We start from the raw sequence: 25736 nt of genomic DNA, 5'->3' as shown, positions 1-25736 counted from the left end.
CTTTATGTAAAAAACCGTCTACATAATGAATATTACCTATTTAAATTATAATGACCGACAATTAATTTTATAAGCTAGTTACGAATGACTGAAAAAAATTTTTTAAAAATAAATCATAATAATTTATATTTTAGAAGAAATATTATACACAATACCATTATTTTATTTATTATTATTTAATCAAAATACATGTTTTTTTAAAATTATAATTTTTAATATAATTATTTAAAACAATTAAGAAATGGTTTTATTAGATTCCCTATTTCATTTAAAAGAAAATAACAGATAATCTTTGTAAAAAAATAATACTTGAAACAACCATATTTTTTTAATAAAAATGTACAAATTGGTTAAAATTTCTTATTTATTTGTTTAACGTTATGAAATTGTTCATTTTTATCATTTAATTAGAATACGGTAATAACAAATATTTGTTCTTTTTTAAAAAATAAGAAAAATAAAATGGCCATCATTTCAAACCTAAACATTTTATTGATAACAAAATACGATCTCAAAAAACCTAAATCAATAAAATTAGCCTAAAGCTGCTCATTCGAAAGAATGCATAAAAAAACATGGGCGAGGCATGAACCAGTTACGGGTGTGCTAAGAATCCATAGCGTATGCATTTTCCCAAAGGCAGTAGCGCGGTGGTGCCATCTGCCATTAATTTTCTATGTACGCAAAAGCTCAGTCATGAACTGCGCGAGCTTTGAAGCCTGAAAATAGAGCTTTCAGCGTATCAGTTGAGCGTTCGTCCTCGCTGTGCCACGATGTCCCTGCCAAACACGCTCTCGCGTCTGATCGTAATTTCCACTTTCATCCTTGCGGCTCATGCCAGAGCGGTAAGTATTTTTATATAGTATGTATATTATTTTTTTTTATGACATAGGTGGTAATTAAAAAAAATTGTTGTTTTTGTGTTTCGATTCAAGTCTTTGCCACTTGTTTATTTACGTTGCAGTTATCGACTTTCCACAAAAATAACCTGAAAGGACCAGACAAAGCTAAACATTTCTTGTCTTAAGTATCAATTATTTTTCCTATAAACGTTTTCTGCTGGTTATCAAATCATAGTTATAAAAAAAAGCGGAACAGTCATATATAATTGTATACATGTGCAGGAAATGTGGAAATTAGTACTGGTGTGACATTTATCTAATCTAATCTGATACTAAATTAGATATGTTTTTAGCGGATAAAAATATCAATATAATTTCAAAAGAATTGCTAACTTTTATTAGTAAAACAAAGTCATAAAAAATAAAACGTTTAAATTTTTTATTCTGTGGAGTATTTATTTATTTATTTTTTGAGGTAATATGGAAATTATCACAAATAATTTTCTCTGTGTGTAAAATTACTGAAATTCAATTTTGTTAATCAATAATTTAAACCTATTCTGAAATTAAACGACATATTTACTGATCAAATTAAAACTTTTAAAGATGTGGAAATTCTTTACAGTCATTATTTTAGGAAAAGATATTAATATTGTTCTAACAAACGCACTTCCTAATTCATTTGTTATCTCTAAGGACATTTCAGGAGCAGAAAACCTTTCCGAATAAAAGTAATATTTTTAATGATATTTTTCATTATGCTTACATCTGAACGTTATCTTATAGAAATCCCTTAATGAACTTTATGAAAGGAACATTGAGGCACAGATTGTGTTGAGACGGGTTGCCAAAAGGGCTCATCTAAAATATTGCTTCCTAAGGGTAAATGGGGCCAAAAGTTGATAATAAAAAAGATAGATGAGTCAGTTGAAATTACCATTTTAGCCAAGTAACTTTTTGTCTAATTATACTAAACCATATTTTTGCTACTTAAACATTGAAAATTCATGGATAATTAAAAAAAAATTTATTTAATTTTGTTAATGTTAAATCAAGAGAAATATATGAAACATTATAAATAATGTAATATAATATTTCATTTACATTAAATAAATTATATATTTTTAGAATTTATTTATATTAAATTAACAATTTATTGTAAAGCCAAATTATTTCAATAAAATAGTTATTTAGTTTATAGTTATTAATTAATTAGAAATTTTAGAAATTTTTATTTAGTTTATAGTTTATTAATTTTGAAAAGTTTTAATAGAGTATTTAATTAATGCATTATAAAGTTAAAGATATTTTTTGTTTTATAATTAATATTTTAATTTTAATTTAGAATTTTCACATTCATTCATTTTACAGTATTTTAGAACAAATAATTATAATTTATAATTTAATTAAATTTAATACTATACCTTTACTTACATTGTCTCAATTTTACAAGATTTGTATTGAATATAATTATATAAAATTTTAAGAACGTGTAAGCACTGTTTATTATTTCCCAAACATAATTAAAAAATTGAATAATAAAAACTTTGAACTGACATTAAAAGAAATATTTTAATATTAAAAAGTCAAAATAAACGTTACCCTAGAGGCGTGTAAAATGCAAAATATATCAAAATAACATATTTTTTTCCTTAAAACACACCTTAACGAGATATGGTCCCCTTAAGGCATTATACTAAAAGTCGGATTCTGTAAAATAACTTAACGAGCTTTATTTAATATAAGATTTTTTGAGATAAGAATAAGAAATAATAAAAAGATACTGTTAAATTTGATAAAATTTAATGAGATATAATGAAAAAACCAAATAATGTTTATTAATATTAAAATAAAATATTTAATAATATATACTGTAAATATATAAAGTCCCAGAATCGTACAGAATGTATCAAGATTATACTAAAAAGTCACTCTGTTGTTTAAATTGATGTAATGAATCGAAACAACGTATTTGATAAACAAATATTTTATAATGACAACAAGAACAGAAAAGTGAATTATGTAATTAAAAATTATTGTTCCAGTTAGAACTGTCTGAATTATTTTTATATCCTATATTTTAAAGGCACAAATTTACTTTTATAGCATGAATCTTAAAATAAAATGATATATAAAGTGATGCAATAACTCTTACTCAAAAAAGGCATATTGGATTAAAATTATTTTATAATGATAACTAAAATAAAAAAGAATGAAATATAACATAATATAAAAAGAATAAAAATAATATTAAAAGTTGTGAGTTTTTAAAAAGTTTTAAAATTGTATGAAAACTTGTTTTATATTATTAATAAAAACCAATTAATAAAACATATCTTTTTAATTTTGGATTTTTTCCAAAAGTATTACATATAAATTTAAATTCTATTTTTATTTTCTGTATACGAGAAAATATAACCTTAATAGTTAAACAAATACTATTCAAAAATGACAAAAAAATATTTTTCAAAAAATATACGTATTCAATAAAAATATTTTATACTGGTAATAAACATAATAAATGGTTGATGTTAAATAAAATTCTAAAAAGAGCTTTTACCTTTAGTTATATTAATAATATGATTTATTATTATTAGTTACCCAATTACAGGAAATACATTTTTTAATAATATTTATACTACAAAACACTTCAATGTTGTAATATCAAATAAAACAAAGTTTCTTCTTTAATTAAAATTTAATGAATGCACGACTAGTAAATTGCTTTCAATTATTACACCACACTAATTACTTGTTTCACTGTAAAATCTAATAAAAATAAAACGTGGGGTTAATTGTGCGAAATAACTTAATTAAAAGTTTGCATAACTCCACATAATGGAATTCAGTAAATAAAGAAATGCGTAGTTAGTGGTATAATTAAAAGTTGGCGAAGCTATTCTCTAATTGAATTATGATTTGTGGTTTAAAACAACAATTTGCGAAGTGGGACATACAACTAATTGAAATACAGTTAACATGCCAAACAATTCTACTTACAAATTGTCAGCTAAAGTAAACGATAAAATTACATTGAAAATAACGACCGCTGCAAACTTGAAAGTTTTCCAAAGGTAAATTGAAATTGTTGCGCATTCGCCATAAATACAAATAGTTTCTTTCATATAGGTTTGTATATATTTAATATTAAAATCAGAATACTTTAGAACGATAATATTAGTAAATTAAAGAACATATCTAGGACACAAAAGTTACATTCATAATTTATAAGTGACAGTTACGAGAATATTAAAGGTAATTAAAAGCGTTTAATTAAAATTACCTTAAAGTTTATGACATTTCATGATGTTTATCATCCATCATCATGGACTCTGCTTATTTTATTAGTTTTGTTAGAGCTTATTCTACTGAGATTAAAATATTCCGACTTGTTTTCGCTGTAAAAATTGAAATATGATACAAGCGACTGAAATAGTTTAAATTCAAAGATTTTTATGTTTCATGTTAATAATCAATATTTTTTGCATAATGAAAACCTCATTATGCATCGCGAAATTATACTTATGAGTACTTAAATCATGTTTTAAAAACTCGGAATGTCAAAATCGTATTTTTTATAACAGTCCGCATATTTTCTTTTACCATTTACACAATAATTTATTATAAAATTTGTTTTAAAATTTTAATTGCTGTATGAATTCATGTAATTAATTATTATTTATATTATTTTATTTGTGTTTTCAAAATTTTCCTGTAACTTTCTATTATTCAAAATGTTATTAAACTGGAATTAATTTTACTTTTTTCTTATTAATAATTTCTATTATTTTTCACATTCCTATATTGTTACTATCTTTATTACAAATTTAAACAAAACCTAGGTAAATTTGAGATTTTACTTCTATGTGTATTGAAATTATATATTTCTTTAAAAGTACAAATTTTATAAATTAATTTACATATGCTTAGCGTTAATCGTTTGAATATTAAACAATATAATCTCCAGCGTAAACTCATTTTGTCCTTACAAACCTCAGAATCCTTTATGAAATTAATTTTTTCAAACACTATTATTTTGTCTGAATTTTATATTTGTTTTTTTAGCGATTAGTTACAAATATTTTAAAAGTTTATTTGAATAATTTAACACGGGTCTAAAATTTTATGAGCTTATTTAGCTATTTTAAATTAAATATTTGTGCTTTCAGCAATTTATTTTAATTTTTTTTTGTAATTAAACTCAAACATTATGAATGTTTTATTAAAAAAAATTTCTTTTTTGTCTCATAATTAACAATTTCTATTCATATTAAATGATTAAAATTTTATCATATTCTTTACATATAAATTTTTATTATGTTTTTTACATATTATATATATATGATTTTTTTATATTATTGATTTTTTCAAATTTAAACCAAATCTTATTAATGTTCATTTACATTGAAATTAGACATTCTTTTAAAAATAAAAAGTATCATTTTTATAACCTAAATTCATTAAAATAATTTTATTATGATTACTTTTTAAAAGCTATTTTTTTATAGAACTCAAATATGACGTGTGATTTATTAAAAAAAATTATTCGAAGTATCAATTTTCTTTTTTTAGGTTAAGAAAATTTGTTACTTCTTTTTCATATTGTACTGATCTTTTACAAATTTAAACAGAATTTAGAAAAAATAGAGACTTTCATTTACTTATAATCTTGCAAATGTTTATCTATATTGAAATTAAACATTCTGTTACAATAATTATGAATAATAGAACGATTGAAATATTTAGATATTCACACGTTTCTCCTGTCTTATTTTCCTAGAACATGAAGTTACAGAGACTTTTGTGTATTGAACAATGTAATCTTTAACGTAAACTCATTTTCTCCTTACAACTCCGAGTTGGAATATTGTACAAAATTAATTTTTCTAAACACTTCTATTTCATATAATATTTTGTATTGAATCTTGTGTATCTTAAGTGATTGTTTTATAATCAGTTTAATATATTGCATATTTTAAAATGTTAAAGTTTTACGAAAATTTAGTATTACTCTAATTAATAATTTTTACGAATTGCATAAGATTTCCAGTTATTTCAAATAAAATAATTTGTGTTTCCGAGATTTTATTGTAATAATATTTTTCAATTTTTAATAAACTCAAATTTTGTGACTGTTTCATTAGAAATATCAAGAATCCTTTTTTATTGCTGATTATATTTATTCAAATTTGATGATTTGAATTTTTTTCATATTTTTACATATAGTTTAGACTTTTTTATTTAAATTATGACAAATATTTATTTATATTGCAATTAAATATTTCATTAAACCTACACTTTTTAATTTAATTCATAAAGAAACTTTCCATTTTAAAATAATTGTAAATTATAAACTATCCAAATATTTAGACGATTACACGTTTCTCCTTAACATCTTGTTTCATGGAACGCGAAGTTACAAATACTTAGCCTTAACGGTTTGTATATTAAACAATAGAATCTCCAGTGTAAACGCATATTATCCTTGCAAATCCCAGTTAGATCTTGTATGAAATTTATATTTTCATTCTATTATTTTACGCAATGATAATATCTTTTAATATGTCTTTATCCTTATTAAAAATCTAAAATTGCAGTAAACTATCTTGTCAAATAAATTATATTGCTTTTAATAATAAATGCGGCCAATAAAACGTATAGTTCTCATTTGTCGGTTATAATACGAGAATATAAATTCCATTTCATATTCTCGTAAAGAGAGATCTAAAACCAATAAAAACAAAGTGAAAGATGTTTACAATATCTGAACATCTTTAGAAAAATATTTGATATATGGATTATGACTCACCTACATCTAGTAATAAATAGCTTTCCACAGCGAGACGTCGGAAATTTTATTCTGAATAATGGATGTCTCGATATTTTTGAATTTATAATGAAAATTTAAAAAGAAAATTACGGCTGTAGTCTATATTTAGGCAGCAGTTTACGGAAAGAAGTCGTACGTTTTGCTGAATATTTTAAGGGGAGTTAAAAGTACATTTCAGTTTTAAAATATTCACTAGTTTTCTTTGCCCGCTGCATAAAGGTAGGTTGTACACTTTTTAGACATTTTTGTGAAATGTTACTATGATTATTTTATTTTTAAATTACGTTTACGAGTAAGTTAAAATTGTATCATTATACATTATTCTTTTAATTAATGCGAGTGCTGCGAGGTAAGTTTCTAGCCTAGCCCAGATGTGACTGTGGACAGAGGCTATTAAAAAAGTTATTTTTCGTAAACTAATCCTTAAAAAACAGTTTTGTCAAAACGCCAAGTTTCTGCGTAATTTAATTAGTTGTTGGTAGCCATTTAAATAAAACAAATTTTATAATTTTGAATTGATAAAATATTTGTTATTGAAAAAGAAAACAAATGATCGGATTAAAATGAAACTCAGCGAAATTTATGAGAACTCCGTATTTTCATTATCAGCCACAAAATAATGGGTAGCGAAAACGTGACCGGTCAAGCATGTTTGGTGAATATCGTTAAGGTCATCCAAAAATTTCGTTATAAACGATCGATGACTGAAATTACTGAGACTGTACACATCTCATATGAATAATTAGTTATTATAAAAGTTTTTGGAAAAATGGATGTCGCCGTTATTCACAATTAACAATGCGTCAAGCATGCTCGAATTTAATTTTAAAATTTAATCTCTCTCTAATTCATTGACTGAAACGAATACTTATTTTGAAGGGTTGGAGTAATTGTACTTTTTAGAAGGAGTACAAAAGAACCGAAAAATTACTATGTTGAAGAATAAAATTAACTTTACACAAAAATATTTTATTGTGAGTGTCAGAATAAAATTTTTTTAGATAGTTACTAGTCATTAATTTAATTGGATGTTTCTTTTATTATTTTGAAAGGGTATATTTATTGAAAATTTTAATGGTTAATTGGTGAAACTTTTTATTTTTAATTAATTTTTAGAAGTACAGTGAATTTGAAATAACATTATTTATATGAAGTTAATTTTATTTTATTTGTTAAAAACAAAATACACACATTAAACAAAATAGGTTATCAAAATTTGGGAGCAGGTGGAATACTTCCAATAATGAAGACTAAATATTTTTTTCTACAGCTTTTTTCCGGAAGAAAAGACATCCCACTCAAATTAAAATTTATTTTCTTTCTGAAATTTCTATAATCTTTACGCAGTCGTGTATTAATTAAAATAGAGTAGTAGGAAAATGTATGGAATATTTTTTGGATTTTTATACTCTGAGATTTTCCATATATGTTGTAATGGTGTTTGTGTTTGCGTTTTTTAGTATTTATATTGCATACGTTTTCTAACTTGGAAAATGTATGGAATATTAGTTATTTAAGATTAGTTGCAGTTATATTTTTAACATTTTCGGTCGGTTTCATATTAGTAATATCTAAGCATGTTTACTTTTCACTTCAATTTATAAAAAATGTACTTGAACTTTGGTGAAAGTGGCCGATCGCAATGTGACGTGATAAAAATATTAAATATTTTTCATGGTGTTCGAAAATCGAAACAAGTCAGGACGTCCACGAAAAACCACCCCCCAGATAAATAAAATCATAAAAAGGCTCTACCTCAAAGATTATTACAAAACAAGACCAATAACGGAGGAAATTTCGACACATTTTGAACTAAATTTTACTATCAGAAAATTGAGAAATCACCTTATTGATACTACATCTCCGAATTATAATTAAAAAACCACTGTTATCAAAGAAAAAGAGAGAATCCTATCTAGCATTTTCTAAATTCCACTTGTCATGGACTCAGGAAAAATTAAAAACTCTCATTTGGAGTAACTAAAGTAAATTTAGTTTGTTTGGCTTGGATGGTAGAATATATGTGAGATGTCCAGCGGGGCAACGATACCATTTTAAAAACCTAATTCTTACAGTTTAACATGGTTGCGGAAGCAATATAGTTTGGAGATGTTTTTTTTTGATTATTATACATAAAAAAATGCTTGCCAGTGCAGAGAGCACTAAGATTAGTCTGAAAGAAACTGGAACATAGTATTGTTTTCTAATGAAAGTGAATTTAATTTATTTTCATCAGGTGGAATTCGATAGATTAAACGTCCAGTCTACTAATGGTTCGACACTAAATACACCAAGGGAACAATTAAGCATGAGGGTGGAGGAATTATGGTGTAAAGCTCATTTTCTGGCTTTGGAATGTTACCATTAGTTTAAATATTTACACAACTTTACCAATTGTATGCTGCCGTACGCTGAGGAAAATATGCGTTTATCGTAGATTTTCTAGCAAGATAATGATTCGGAGAATACAGCCAAAGTTGTAAAAGACTTTTTTGCTTCTAATAATGTAAATCTTTTGAAGTGGCCAATCCAAAGTCCCGATCTAAACCGCGTAAAAAATATATAGAACACAATACACCTTAAAAGGAGGAAAGCTCACTCAGGCAGATTTCAAAACTCAGATGAATCGTTTGTTTAATATTATTTGGTATTCTGTTTCTAGACAAGACATTGACAACCTTGTTTCTTTTATACAAAGATGTCAAGAGGTAATAATTGGATATGCTAAATAATAAAAAATAGACCTCGATATTTTAATTTATTGTTTTACTTTTGATTCTTTGTTTAATTTTTTAATACTACAGTCTCTCATCCTTTTTATTTTAAATCAATTTTATATGTTATAGCTGATGATAGGTAAGTATAAATAAAATAAAAATAAATTTGTTGCTTTACTTATGACTGGTACTGTGCGTCTAAAATTATTAAAGATTGGTTTCTAATGAAAAAGTTAAAATGCTTGTATGGCCGCCTCAATCTCCCGATCTAAAGTTTATTGAGCACCTTTGGACTGTATTAGACTGTCGCACCCGAACTGAAAATATTAAAAGCAAACAAGAACTTCTTCAAACCATACAGGTAACAAATTCCAGTTTACACAACGAAATATGAAAAAGAAACAAATTTTGTAATTTAAATTTTTGTAAAAAAAATTGTATTTAGATTCTTTTCCTTATTGGATGTGTATATATGTAGATATTTTTTAAAAAGTGTTACCATTTGTTTAATATTATATTATTATATTATATATTATATTAATATCTCATAAAAGCAGATTTACCATATTGTCAATATTTATTTTATCTACCATTTAAAAATTTTATTGGATTCATAACAAGATTTATTTTGATATTTGTTCTATTTTATATTATACGTTCTTACGCATTACAATAATAATAAATAAATAAACCTTATAATATAAAAAGATTCAATAAATATCACAATAAAATAAATTATGCAGTTTCCAATTCCAGTTAAAATAACAAATGAAACTAAAAGGCTAAAAATATAATGGGTTATTAAATTTTAAATATGCTGTAGCTTGTACTACAAAAGAATTTTTGTTATATGTACTATTGCATTATCAAACATGTTCCTCATAGAAATAGAAATGTGTTCGACATTAAAAACCATCCAATAACATTTTACGATTAAATTTTATACATTCTGAACATAAAAGATGGCAATATTAAGACGTTTCGGAGAGATTTCCAACCAGTTCTCGCACTTTTCTATATTTTGATACTCGAGGAATATTGGTAGGTAGAAAACTGGGAGGATAATAACCGATCTATTGAAAGCATGTTACAATATCAGTGTTAAATCCAATTTTCTCAGCTTCCCTCCCTTTGTCTCTTTCCGATCTTTCTATTCAATAAATTTCAGTTAACTTACTGAAAACCGCTAATATGCGTTTGTGGCTTTTATAATATTTATTTTATTTCGTTTTCACATTGTCATTGCTTTTTATTAATAGCACATTTAAAAAATATATATTTATTAAATAATTTATAGATAACCTAATAAAAATTGATTTAGATCGGGGATTTTACACTGGCCATTCGAGAACCTCAATATGAGGTTTATAAAAAATAAATATAATTGGTGAATTATCATTGGCAAACGGTTCCATGATATATCTATAGATTAAGCAATCCATTTTAATGTTTCCTCACCATGTTTCAATGTTTTTGAAGTGCACCTATTGTCCAAATTTTTATTTGGAAGATGACGAACTTATTATTTACCATCTGATTCAATCTAAAATATTAGGGTAATTAATATATTTTTGTATATATTTTATTCTTATTCTTTTTTGATATCAATTATTTTTTCACTGCAATATATCTTAACAAGTTTTGTTCAGTCGATGTCTGTACTAAACACTTTAAAGTGAACCATCGCTTATATTAAGATATGTGTATGCGCATTTTTTAAATGGTAATATTTATTAACATTTTTATTTCTTTATGTAAAATTTTCATATTGTGCAGTTTAAATTAGTTTTTTTTTAATATATTAGTTTATTATAAATATTTCAAATGGGTCACACTGTATGAAAACCTAATCAAAATTAATTGACAAATGTTTAGTAATAAAAATAAATTAATAACTCGTAAACTCAGATTTACAATATTATTGACAACATTTTATTAAATATATAATTGGAATCGTGGAAATTGTTATTGATATTTGTTCAATAACATTATACATACATGTTAAAATAAATACATAAATCTTACAAAAGAAATTTCAAATAAATGGCACTATAAAATATATTGGCTAGTTTCCAATTCCAATTAAAATAATAAAAAATTAAAAAAGCTAAAAATATAATATTTAACTGACTATGCTATCGATTATAATGAATATTTCCATATAATGCCAAAAATAAATATTATTATATAAATAAATATATTCTCCATAAAGAATGATTTCATTACATTTGGAAAAATCTTTCCTATTAAAACATTAATGAATGTTACATGTGTTCATTTTTATTCATTTATTGTTTTAATTTGAAATGTACTTTAATTAAAATTTTTATGAGTGTAGTGTGTTGCTAGTTTTATTACACCTTTTTCATAGATAATAGTACGTGAATGTGTAAATGTATACAGTCTATCTGTATCCTAGTAACACATGAAAATGATATACTATAGTATATACAGCAAAAGCAAATGCCTTTTAGCTTGTTAACGTCGAGTTTCAGACATTTGTACATTAGTGTGCTAGACAGTGAAAATCTCTTGCGTCAAATCGTGATATCCTTTATCCTTGGTAATTCAGAGGGTGAATATTTACCTGTGAAAACTCCATTTGTAAATTTCATGTTTTAGAAAAATGTTTGCATATTCTTGTTTATATAAACCTTTGTTAGATTTAATCATTGTCTACTATTTAGTGACTTATAACATATGTTAGAAATAATTTATATTGTTTTAACATTTTGAATGATGTATATGTACTATCAAATAAATTATTAAACATTAATTATTACTGGTAATAATCATGACTATCAATAATATATGTAGTATCAATCACTATATGAAATTGTGTACATAAGTAAATAAAATACAAATCAAACATAAACACAAGGCAATATTGAAACAAGCAAAAATGAGACCATACTCTATTTTGTTTTTTAACACATATTACATTTGTATTTGTACAAAAAGTTTTGTGTTTCAATAATCAACGGATTGTTTGGCAGACTTTTTGGAGCTTCTAATATATTCCAAATATACATTGATGTTATAGTAATTGTCTCATGTTCCGTAAAAGCAGATTTACAGAAATCTCTTCGCCCCAACAAGTCAAATATGCTATTGTTGCTCTCTTTTTCAGTTTAAATAGCTTTCCGGCTTCTCTTACTTTGCCCCATATTAAAATTTCATAGCCCGGGAAACTGTGTGAAGTTGAATAATATGAAGTCTTTAGAATATCTGCGGAAGCAATGCCTCTTAAACTACTGAAGCAATACAGTTGTTTGGATAGTTTGTCACAAGTTTTGTCATTGTGCGTATTTAACTTATTCTGTTTTCTATAAATATTCTCAAAGAGAACATTTTTAGAGAATATAAAATAAGGGCTTGTGGAACTTCAATTTCAACTACTAGTATTTGTCTAAGTAGGATTAAATAGATTGAGCATTAGTTCTCTATTATATGGAACACAGTCAAAATTATCACTTAGCTTTGGATCTACCAACTATCACTGTCATGAGAGTTTTACTTATGACATTGGTAACAGTAAAGACAGATGTGGTTGAGCTTCTTTTTTCTCTATGCTTTTTAGGGTGTGCCAAAAATGTCGATTATTTTTTTTTAATTTCCGACACTGAAAAATTGGGTCCTAGACACCTTTAAAAATGCTCTCTAAAGATGAGCTCTTAATTTTAATAGGAAGGACCTTCTCATCTCAGTTTTTTATTTTTTCTTCAGTTCCATATGTTTTTGTTGGAAATTGAATGCTCTTCAAAAAAGGTATTTTACAATTTTTTCATAAGTTTACTGTTTAGGAAATATCGGAGGTCAAAGTTTGAAAAATTTAACAAAAATTTTCGGTTTTACTTATAACTCGTAGATAAATAAATATTAAGTGCACAAAATAATTTCGGTTAACTGTAAAGTGAAGTTGATTGAGATAGCTGAGGCCCTAAAGATATCAAAGGAACGTGTTTGACATATCGTGAATGAATATTTGGGTATGCGAAAGCTCTGTTCAAAGTGGATGCTTGAGCTCGCGCCAAAAACAACAACGAATTGATGATTCTGAGCAGTGTTTGGAGCTGTTCAATCGAAAATAAACTCGAATTTTTGCGTCGATATGTGACAATGACTCCATCATTTCGCACCAGAGTCGAACCGATAGTCAGTCGAGTGGACTGAAGCCTATTTTGAGGCTAAAGACAAATCGTATAATAAAAATGGTATCGAAAAATTGTATGACCTCTATAATCGTTGTATCGCCCTCGAAGGTAATTATATTGATTAATAAAATCAAATTCTATAAAAAAAAAGATTTTTTCTATGCTACCCTACGAACTTTTAAGTCCAACTGTTATAAGACATGGTATAGTCATTATATTTGCAATTATATGTAAAACTTGAAAATCCAAAAATATAATACAAAATTAGTGACGGTTCAAAATAAATCAGAAAAGTAGTTCAGATCAAGTTATAATTACTTTAAAAACTTCAAATCAATTCTGTTTTCCGTTGTCCAGTTCTAATAAATAAGTTAGGTAAATCACCCTAACTTGTTTTAATTTGGAAAAATTATACTTCAAGTATTTAATTTTACAAGAATTGTTAGAAGCAGAATGATTACATCAGAATCTTGGTACTTAATAATTGTTCCTCAAGGGTATTTTATCCCCTAATGACTTTAAAATTTGTTTGCATCTCTTAAGGAGACCAAAATCTAGAATTACCTTATTTATTTGCCAGTTTTCTAAAAATTTTATCCCTTAGTTTGAGTTCCTATTGAGATTTATAAAAAAATTTTAAACAATATTGGCGAAGATTTTATTTAATTGTTAAAGGCAAAGCAATAGTTCAAATACATATTTGATATTCTACTGTTTTTTCAAAATTTAGATAATTGATTAGGTTTTATCAAGTTTTCAGTTAGCTCTAAAAATTAAATTTTGAAAGGAATTTTTAATAATTAAATCTGTGTTATTTAATTGAACACTAACGTTTTGTATAACATTCTTTTTGTTTTATATTTTTAACTCATCTCCATGATATAGTTTTGACCATGTTCCGAATATATTACAATATTCCTGCAAGCTTCCTGCATTTAAATTCGTCAAATGTTTATGTTAAACGTGATCTTTCATGTTTTTGATGGGGTTGATGTCTGGAAATTAGAATGGACAAGATAAAACATCGATGTTTGGTTTTGTAACCAATCTGTCGCAATTTTAGATTTGTGTCTGGGATCACGTTCATGTTTAATTAATTGCATCACCACCATGTTTCAGTGAAAGAGTCAACGTAGAAATAAGAACGTAAAGCAACCTACCTTTTGACAGTTCCGTGATCGCTGACGGAGCTCCGTGGTGATAAGTTCTTGATGCTTCACATGGGTGACGGTGAATTCGGATAACAATTAATTGGTGACTGACGGGAATAACGATGTAAATAATCGACTAGCACAAACTTTTTACACTGACTGAGTAAAATTAATGTGGTAGTTTTTCTATTTTCATTGCATTGTCACAATTAAATAAAAGGAATAAATGTATACTGAGCAGACAAACATAAATAGTGGGTATAACAAACTTTTTGTGTAGTTTTATCCCTGTAGGATGTTACCATAAGCAGAACCATCATTTTTTTATAAATTAAATTTAATAATACAAAAAACGATTAACTTATTTTGACGTAAACTCTTAGTCATTTCTCTTTATTTCTTTAAGTCTTGGTAATGCAGAATTATAATTTTTCTTACAGTTTCACTCGATCAATAATTAAATAATTATAATAAGCAAAAGAAGTAAATAATCGATTTAAATTCACAAAGAGCATTGCAAGACCATAAAGTAAAAAGTTGCTATACTTTTGTCCATTGAAAAATAAAAATTACACATTTTTTAAGAAAACAATTAAATTAGTTCTTCAATTGTCTAGTAGATAAAACAATTAGAAAAAAAAATTCGTACAGGTCATATTTTTAATATATTTTAAAAAGTTACTGTAATTATAGTCACTTCTAAAAATTATATTTCATTTATCTTAATGTATACGAAATATTTTTATTCTTTCTCTTCAGCTTTTCTGTTTTATATTCATTTAATATTTAATTCATATAACCTTTTCAAATACAAAATTAATTAAAGAATTCCACAAATATTATACTGGCTCAGGATTATATTCTATTTCTGCTCAGCTATATTAATATTAACGTTGACAATTTTTAATCACAATTAATTAAATATATTTTTGTATCTCCAATAATACTGTGAATATAAATATAAAATTTTAGTCGATAAACAAATTTCGCCATTGAAATTAAAATGAAATATTTGATATATTTTAAATTGAATTGATATACTGACAGAGCACCTTGGAAACCTCCCTTCAGAAATCGAATTTATAAGATGCGTTTTTTGTGTTTTTACTTTATAACAAATTCTGTTTTATCGTAAAGGAATTCCTTGTATCTTTCACAGAAATCAATTTCAATAATGTATTTATCTATTATATTTATTCACTAAGGATAACAATTTGATTGGAAAAATAGTAGAAAACTAATAATTTGATATACAAAGTTTGAAAAAAACTTGACCTAGATCCAGTAATTGGAAGTTTTACGTAAACATAATAAAAAGAGGATCTCGCTGATACATTTATGTACAGTTTGAAAATCACATGAAACTCCATTAAAATAAATTTAATTTTAAGTTAGTTTTCCATGCTAGTTTAATGAACTTAATTAATTATTAAAACCGACGTGTACGATAAAAAGCAAACCCGATTTTATTATTCAAAGCCAGGTCAACAGAGGCTTGAAAAATTTATCTTTCGGGTCTGTAGAGCCGAAGTATCATTTACTCCAATAAGGGATGCCTGATTCATAATTAAACATGGGTGTGTCTGAATTAGCATATCAATTTTTTTTAGTTTCCTATACAGAAAATGGCTGGATAATTTATGGATTTTTGTTCGGGATGAAGTTAAAATTAATTCTAAAACATAGGTTCAAATGAAAAATATTCTAAAGTTGTAGTGGTTCCAATGTTTATGCTATCGAATAACGTAAGCTCTAGCTAATGGATTTTTGAGTAGATTTTTTGCTTCAGCGAAGCGTACTTTTGTTAAGACCGTGTTAATAATTGCCATTTCACGAAGATAGTTGAGAATTAATATTCAGTGAGGGATTTATAATTACATACTACCCACATCAAGGATTTTTGTTCATGTTTGCATGAACATAGAATTTTGTTTGTGTTAAATATTGTAACGCAACTTGTGAGCTTTACGTTAAATTAAAATTATCTCATTTTAAATTAATCTTTTATGAAAACTACTACCAATGTTGAAAATGGCAAAAAATATGTGGAACATCAGAGGAGACCCACTAGTTTTCGAGTCCAATCTAAATGAACTGAGAACCGATGGACGTGTCATTTAATTACTTTCCTATCAACATATATTAATGTTCTATCGCTCAAATGTAGAGCAACTTTACGTTTAAATATCCCCATTATTGTCAGTCATGCAATGTGTTTGAAACATCAATACGACAACAACAATAACTGTTTATTAGTAGGTTTGGTAAGGTATTTATTAATATTTCTGAAAAAGAAAAAAACAAATTAAAGTATTCAAAAGTAGAGCAATTGTAAAATAAAATAACGTTACATATATTTTGCCTTCCTTTATTTAGTATCTAGGATACATATCCATTATTTTTAATTATTTCTAAATATCTTTTTTTCATTGATTTCAATACTTTTTCAATATAATAGTTTGATATTTCTTTTCAGTGATTTTGAACTTAAAGTTCATTCAAAAGGGGACGATAAGAATACCGAATCGGCCTCAGTGATGTATCGGGCTCATAATTTCAGGAAATACCAACATTTCCTCATAAGATACTTCGATGCTGCAAGTTTCAGATCTATCTGTTACCGTTTCTGAATAAATCAAACAATACTGAAAATCAGTAAAATTTGTTATTCTCAGAACTTTGTGGTATATTTTTGGGGCATGGTGGTAGCTTCTAGGAAAAAACAATAAGAGCTATATATGTTCATAAGAACCTTAAATAAAACTAGGTTATTTTCCTAATTTTGATTTTTAACCATGTTACCATAAGCATAATAATATGGAACTATTTTTTTACTACCTTAAACTCATGTTATCTTCGACAAATGGAAGCATATGATTCCCCAGAATGTCACGATAAACGAAATGATCTATTATCTCGTCTGTCTTAACCAGTAGGCCCAGAACCCAGGAAAACATCCTCAAACCATAACGCCTCCTCTACCATGCTTCACAGTAGGTCCGTATACTTGAGATTATACCTTTCATTAATTGGCCTTTTTACCCATGAACTGCCATCAGATTTGAATAATTGGAACTGGCTTTCATCAGAAGCCAAAATTGTTTTGCCCATTTGCTCTATTTTCTGCAGAAATAAAGGGTTTCTTTTCTGATTTTCTACCATAGAGGCCAACTTCTTTTAGTTTTCACTCATACATTGACTTCGTTAATTTCTTAATTTATACGGGATACGCAACCATCCTGTCCATGACTTTGTTAGTCCTTCGTTTTCTAATACTTTTGGGAACTTCTTTCAGTGTATTCCTTCTGTTAACATTGGAAATCATTCTCGAAATGATCGATTTGTATGATAAATTTAAATTGCAATTTTACTCTATTTTTTCCCCATTCGGAAACTTTGCTACAATTTGTTGTTTAATTTATATCGATAAATGGATTTAAGGAACGATGTTGGACAAATAAATAAATTATAAAATCAACCGTATTGAATATACGGTTTGGTTGCTTTACTTATGAACCCCACTCGAAATAAAAAGTTATATAAAAACTATGTAAATGAAGATATTTGTATATAAAAGAAATTACGAAATGTTTAGACAGTTAATAATTATAAAATTAATTGAAATTAAAAAGAATCATTGTTTTAATAAAATTATTATATTTTATAATTTGTTGCTCTACATTAGAATGATAATATAAATAATATATCTACATTAAATCATCTTGTGACGTATGTTAATTTTCAACTTGAAATTTTAATGAGCTATCGATTAAAATATGAATATGATTGATATATTGATAAAATACCTCCAATGATGAAAACGGTAGAAGATTGCCAAAACTTATGCCTTAGCTGTATTGTAAGTAATTTCTGATATCAATCGAAACGAAATGAGTATCGTTGGACGTGCAATTTAATAATCTTCCTATCAAAATATGTTTTATCAGAACAAGGCACGTTAATCATTGTAGTAAAATAATAATTGTACTCTTATCAAGGTATTTAATGCACTCAAATTACTCTTAAAATTAATAACAAATTTCTATATTCTTAAAATTTAAATTTGTAAATCACAAGTCATATTACTTTATTGTATATTATAAATTATCGATTAAAGATCATGATATACTGGAATTATATATTTATTATTGAAAAAAGCTACTTCCAATTACAAGAAAGACTGAAGATCATTAAAAATTTGATTAGTTCTAAACTAATTTATTTCCGATTTCAATGGAAACGAATTAAGTACTGTTGGATATGTAATTTTTCTACCGAAATATATTTTATCACAATTTCAATATAATAATAATATAATATAATATCAGTTTTGATATTTTGGAATGATTGGTTTTTGCATAAAATTACTTCAAATAACGAAAATGACTGAAGATCATCAAAAATCACATGAAACATTTTCATGAACTGTAACTTAAATAATTTTTTATTTCAATCGAACCGAACTGAGTACCTTTGAACGTGTAATTTAATCACTTTCCTATCGAAATATATTTATCTTAATCGGACATGTTAAGCAGGGTGGGCGCCAGTTTAAGCAAAATCATATCAAAATCCAAATGAATTTAGTATGACGGAACATTCAAACAATTTAAATACCTTTCTATCGACATAATTTATCTGAATCGAACTTGTTATATTATGTGGTTGCTAATTTTAGTAAAATCTACATTACACTATTATTTATTGTAGTTGAACAATGCACTCAAACTATTCTAAAAACATAAGGGATAATTTCTCTACTTCTAAAATTTAATTTTTTAAAGCATTCATAATAATATGTTATCATTTGTCATCTGTAGAAACTACCGATTATGGGATATGTGAATTATTTGATATTAAACAAAACTATTTTCAGTGACGAAGTTCGTCAAAAACTACAAGGAACATTTTTAAGATCTAATTCAACCATTTCCTAATGCCAACTAAATGTAACCGACAACCGTTGGACGTGTAATTTAATCACCGTCTTATCAAAATATATTTTAGTTTAATCGGACATACCAAACATTGTCGGTACCAGTTTAAGTAAAATCATAATTTTATCGTTATCTAGGTATTCAATGATTCCAAATTATCCTATAATAGAAGAGAATTTTTTTAGATTTCTAAATTTAAATTTATAAACTAGCTAAGCATGAAGTCACATACTACTTCTCTAATATTCTATTTCTGATGACGCAAATTTCAATTTGCTGTCTAAATAAACCGGTCGATTAAAAGTGTGAACCTTTATATATTGGAATTATTTATTGTTGAAAATACTACTTCCAATAATAAAATAGGGTAAAACTCGTCAAAAATTACACGGAATATTTTCATCAGCTGTAACTCAACTAATTACTGATTCCAATCAAAATGAATTGGGTGCCGTTGGACGTGCAATTTAATCACTTTCGTATCGAAATACATTTTATCTCAACCGGTCATGCCAATCATGTAGGTACCAATTTCATTTGTAATCACATTTTTGATTTTTGTAAAAATATTAATCAAAATTGTTATAACTGTACATCAAGTTATTATTTGAATATAATTACTTCAATATTCAAATTATTTATTAAAAAGATAAATCTTGGAATATTGAAATTAATTATTACTGGAAAAATTATTTCCAAAGATGAAAATAGCTGATGATAGTAAAAATTTATATGAAATATTTTCATCATTCAAGTATTCTGATTCCAATTGAAACAAATAGAATATCATCGAACGTGTAATTTATGTCAATCGAAGTTACCACCCTTTAAATAAAAACTCTATTACACCATTACTCTATTCAATGCGCTCAAAATTATTATAAACGGTCGTCTGAATAAACTATTCATTAAATGTCTTAGGATATTAGAATTACTATTAAGAACTTCCAAAGACAATAATGGGTGAAGATCGTCAAAAATTAATTAATACATTTTCCTCAACTGCAACTAAACTAATTTCCTATTCCAATCGAATTGAGTACCGTTAGACATATAATTTAATTATCTTTCCATCTAAATATAATTTATCTCTATTGGGCTTGCCATTCTCTGTGGAAACTAGTTTAAACAAAATCTTTATTAACCATTGTTTAGGTGTTTAATGCACCCAAATTATATTTAAAATTTAAGAAAAAAGTTGTACATTTGTCGTAAATCACTTATTCATATTAGTGTCATTTCTAAAAATTATTTGTTTGAATTTTTTTATTTTCATGAAACAGTAATAAAGATTTGTTTAATTTTATATTAAGTATATTGTTTCTCTAATGATGTAATTTACAATTTGTCAGTGAAATAAACTATTGATTAAAATCATGAATCTTCAGATATTGGAAACTAATATACTTTCAATGAGGAAAATGACAAAATTTATCAATAATTAAATGACTTTCATCAGTTAAACAATTAATACTCTGTATATGTAATAAATTTTTCCGTGGATTCGATTCCAATTTAACTATGTGTATATTGTATAACAATGTTAATAAAATATGTATAAAGCGCACATCCCCGCTTTAAGATTTTTAATATGTGCATATTTTTTAGTTCAGAAAATCATATATTTATATTTTTTACCTTTTCTCTTAAACCTCTTCGCTTTTTAGAAAAAGAAATGTTCTAGATATTATTATTATTATTAATGGATAAAAATGTAGAAAAATAGGATTACAATATTCAAATATTTTTTATGTCGCCATCATTCATGTGTATTTGAGCTTAATCTTAAAACGTCTACATTGTAATCCTAATTATGTTGATATTAACTAACATACACCAGTTATCATTAAAACACATTTTAAATCAATTTTTTAAAACTCACATTTAGTGACATCCTTTTTATATTATCAGAAAACGGCCTTAGTTCAAATACACTAAAAAAACATTTAAAAATTCGAATACAGGAATTTTAAGTGAATATAATTTTAGCCGAGGGTGGAAAATATTTTTTGATAAAAGCAAACTTTATTAAATGCTTTTAATCTTCTGTAATGCGACTACGTGACCCAGAGGTAGCATAAGTTTATTTCTAAATTATGTATATGCTTAATGGCACCGCAGCAGCGGTTTACCCGTCGCAGGTAAACCGCCGTAAAATTAAATGAGCAGGGACAAACCACAAACTGATAAATTCATTATTCCGTCTTTTGGAGCCGGATAACATTAATTTTTCGACAATCTAACTACCTAAACCGCAGCTTAAAGCGTTTGTTTACAATTAACTTTCCTACGTTCGCCGAAGTTTTATCACGTTTTTCGTTAGATATTTGTACGTGGCTTTAATTTAATTTGATTTTGTAAAGTAAATTTTTTAATGAAATACTTCCTCGAGAAACGTCTAATTTGGTGCTATAAAGGTAAGTCACTTTTATAAGTCATAATGGGGAAACGTAAAACATTTATATTTGCTTTTCCGCTTAAAATTCTTTTAATGGAATTTGTTCTGAAGTATATTAATCGTATAACAAAAGCTCTTAGCTTCCCTCGAAGTTTAAGGTTTTTGTTAAACAGTTTTAAAATTTCCTTTTTATTCACCATTTACGGAAGACGTGGTTGAAATTAAATGACTTTTTAATATGGTATATTTTGGCGCATCCGCCATAATTGAAACAAGGAGAACGATATGACTAGTATTAGGAATAATCGAATTTCAATAACCACTATTCGGCTAACTATTAATTTTAATAACCAACTTTCAGTTTATTAGATATTGAATAAACGATACTCGTCAATACGATTAATGTTTATTCAAATTGTCTTCAACTGTTCATTGAACAACATGTTCTTATACAAGTAATTTTTATCAATTCATTATTAGTCGTTATACGGGTTATACATATATCACGCAATTATTTACATTTATATACGAGTGATTTCTATCAATTACATGGTTAGCCGCTAGTCCTTATTCGTTTGTCGTGTCACATAAGCCAATTAATCAGGTTATTTTAAAAAGCATCTATTACTTTATTTGTTAGTCAACTAATTCTATTACCAATTTAAATTGGTTTAAATAAATTTAAAAAAATCAGTTAGATCGTTAGTTATAAGTCTCAAATCATGTTATTTAAAAACGCCGACTAGTAAAAAGGTTTTTATACAAATAATTTCTATCAGTTCATAGTTATTAGTCGTATCACATAATCCAATTATTTAGGGTTTTCGTACGAGTGATTTTTATAAAATATATGGTTAAACTATAGTCGTTATTCGTTAGTTGTGTCACATAACCTAAATTAATCAAGTAATTTTACAAAATTAATAAATAGATTAGAATTAAATTATTTGTTAGTCCAACACTAATTTAAATGCAACAGTAGTATTCTCTGTAATTAGATTTTAAGTGTGAAATCATGTTATTAAAAAACGCCAATTAATATTAAGTTTTTGTACAAGTCATTTCTATCAGTTCATAGTCATTAGTCATATCTCAAAATCCAATTATTTAGGTCTTTATATACGAGTGACAAATATATCTATTGCATTGTTAGTCACTAGTCGTTATTCGTTAATCGTATTACATAACCTAATTATTCACATTCCTTTAAAAAACGACTAATAGATTATTTGTTAGTCGGCTAATTCCATCACCAGTTTAAATACAACAACTGCATCTTTAGTCATTAATCGTTAGTCTTAAGCCATGTTATTTAAAAACGCTAACTAATAAATAGGTTTTATACGAGTTATTTCTATCAGTTTATAATCGTTAGTTGCATCACATAATTTTCAATTATTAAGATTTTCATATGAGTGAGTAATCTCTATCAATTACATGGCAAGCCTTTAGTCGTTATTCCTTAATCGTTCTCATAACCTAATTAATCAGGATATAATAAAAATCAACTAATATAGTATCTGATAGCCGACTAATTCCATCACCAATTTAAATATAACAGTAACGACTAAAGATGTCGTTAGTTAAATATTCCAAGTCATGAGAGGTTTTCGTATGACTGATTTCTATCAATTCTACGGTTAGTCACTAGGGTTTTATACAAATAATTTCTATCAGTTCAGAGTTGTTAGTCGTATCACATAATCAAATTATTTAGGTTTTCGTGCGAATGATTTCTATCAAATATATGGTTAAACTCTAGTCATTATTCGTTAGTGTGTCATATAATCTAAATTAATCAAGTAATTTTAAAAAACGACTAATACATTATTTGTTAGTCATCTAATTACATCATCAGATTTAATATAAGTGTTGCACCGTTAGTTGTTAGTTATTTGTTAGACGAGTAATTCCATCACCAATTTAAATGCAACAGTAGTATTCTCTGTAGTTAGTTGTAAGTGTGAAATCATGTTATATAAAAACGCTAATTAATAAATTAGTTTTTATACAAGTCATTTCTACCAAGTCATAGACATTAGTCATATCTCAAAATCCAATTATTTTGGTTTTTACATACGAGTGATATATATCAATTACTTTGTAAATCACTAGTCATTATTTATTACATAACCTAATTATTCATGTCCTTTTAAAAAACGACTAATAGATTATTTGTTAGTCGGCTAATTCCATCACCAATTTAAATACAACAACTGCATCTTTAGTCATTAGTCGTTAGTCTCAAACCATGTTATTTATAAACGTCGACTAAAAATTAGTTTCTTTACAGAACATTTCTATCAGTTCATATTTGTTAATTATATCATATAATTCAATTATTTAGGTTTTCGTATGAGTGATTTCTATCAATTTTATGGTTAGCCGCTAGTTGCTATTCGTTACTCGTATGTTATAACTTAATCAATCAGGTTATTTTAAAAAACGACTATTACATTATTTTTTAGTCGACTAACTCCATCACTAGTTTAAATATAGCAGTTGCATGGTTAGTCATTAGTTAAATGTTTCAAGTCATGTTATTAAAAAACGTCGATTAAAAATTTTATACAGAACATTTCTATCAGTTCGTAGTTGTTAATCATATCACATGATCCGATTATTTAGGTTTTCATTAATAATACATTATTTCTTAGTCTGTAGTTGAAAATTATAAATCTCGAGTCATTTAAATGTCACTTGGATAGTTAGTTGTTAGTTGTATAACGTAACGTGGCAATTAGTCAAGTTATTTTAAAAATAGAATAATGAATTATTTATTAATAATTTACTAATTCCATCATTCAGTTTTCGCACAACAATTGCATCTATAGCCCTAAATTACGTTTTTTAAAAACGCCGGCTAATAGGTAGGTTTTTATATAAGTCTTTTCTATCAATCTATAGCCATTATTCCTATCACATAATCCAATTATTTATGAGCAATTTCTATCAATTGCTAAATTAGTCGTTACTGCGACAAGCATATAATTTTTTAATATACTAATTTTATCATCAGTCAAACATACGTAAGTTATAAGTCTCCCGTCATGTTACTGTTTATTAATAATTAATATTGCGTTAATATATTTTTAATATTTTATGCGACAGTTTCATAATGCCATAATATTCTTTTATAATTATTATTCAGATGAAATTTTTCTACACCGATAAATTAATTATCAAATAATATTGTTAATATTTATTATATAATATTATTGTCTAATCAATATACCTAATAATTTTGCTGGTAATGCCTGATATAAAAACATGATTAGCGTTTGCAATAGACAGAAATTAATGAAGGAGTTCGAGTACGCGGTTCACGTTTTAATCCCGATACAAGATTAAGCAATTAGGGCTAATTGGTTATATATTCCATTATCCGCTTTAAATAATTTCGCTTGCTAAAGATTGGAACTGTTACTTACAGACAACAATGTATTAATTCTGCCTATTTTGCGACTAGGCACCGGTATAGTTGAAATGTCAATAAGCCGGACAATTACAAATAATTCAACATGAACGCCCGTGGGGAAGCGTAACACACACAGGTACATAACTGTAAATGAACTACGAATAATTAATTAAATTGTTCCGCACAACTCCGGGGGATATTGTCGCTTTTTAGCGGCCGGCAAGTTTAAATTTAAAATATTCAAAACCCCTGCAAGAGGTTTATTCCGCAAATGCATTAAGCGATTTGC

General features: G+C 26.2%; 1 protein-coding gene across 1 annotated transcript in view; it reads left to right on the top strand.

The window, feature by feature from the left end:
* The first annotated feature begins 764 nt into the window (after positions 1 to 764).
* Positions 765 to 25736, top strand: part of LOC109596224 (location of vulva defective 1) — a 53980-nt gene continuing 29008 nt past the window's right edge. Inside the window, exon 1 of the mRNA XM_020011722.2 lies at positions 765 to 845. Coding sequence (XP_019867281.1) covers positions 774 to 845 — 72 coding nt within the window. The 5' untranslated portion in view covers positions 765 to 773. The remainder of the gene's footprint in view (positions 846 to 25736) is intronic.

The sequence above is a fragment of the Aethina tumida genome, chromosome 4, assembly GCF_024364675.1.
Source record: "Aethina tumida isolate Nest 87 chromosome 4, icAetTumi1.1, whole genome shotgun sequence".
NCBI lineage: Eukaryota > Metazoa > Arthropoda > Insecta > Coleoptera > Nitidulidae > Aethina > Aethina tumida.
The sequence above is the reverse complement of the archived record's forward strand: the minus strand, read 5'-3'. Positions and strand labels throughout refer to the sequence as shown.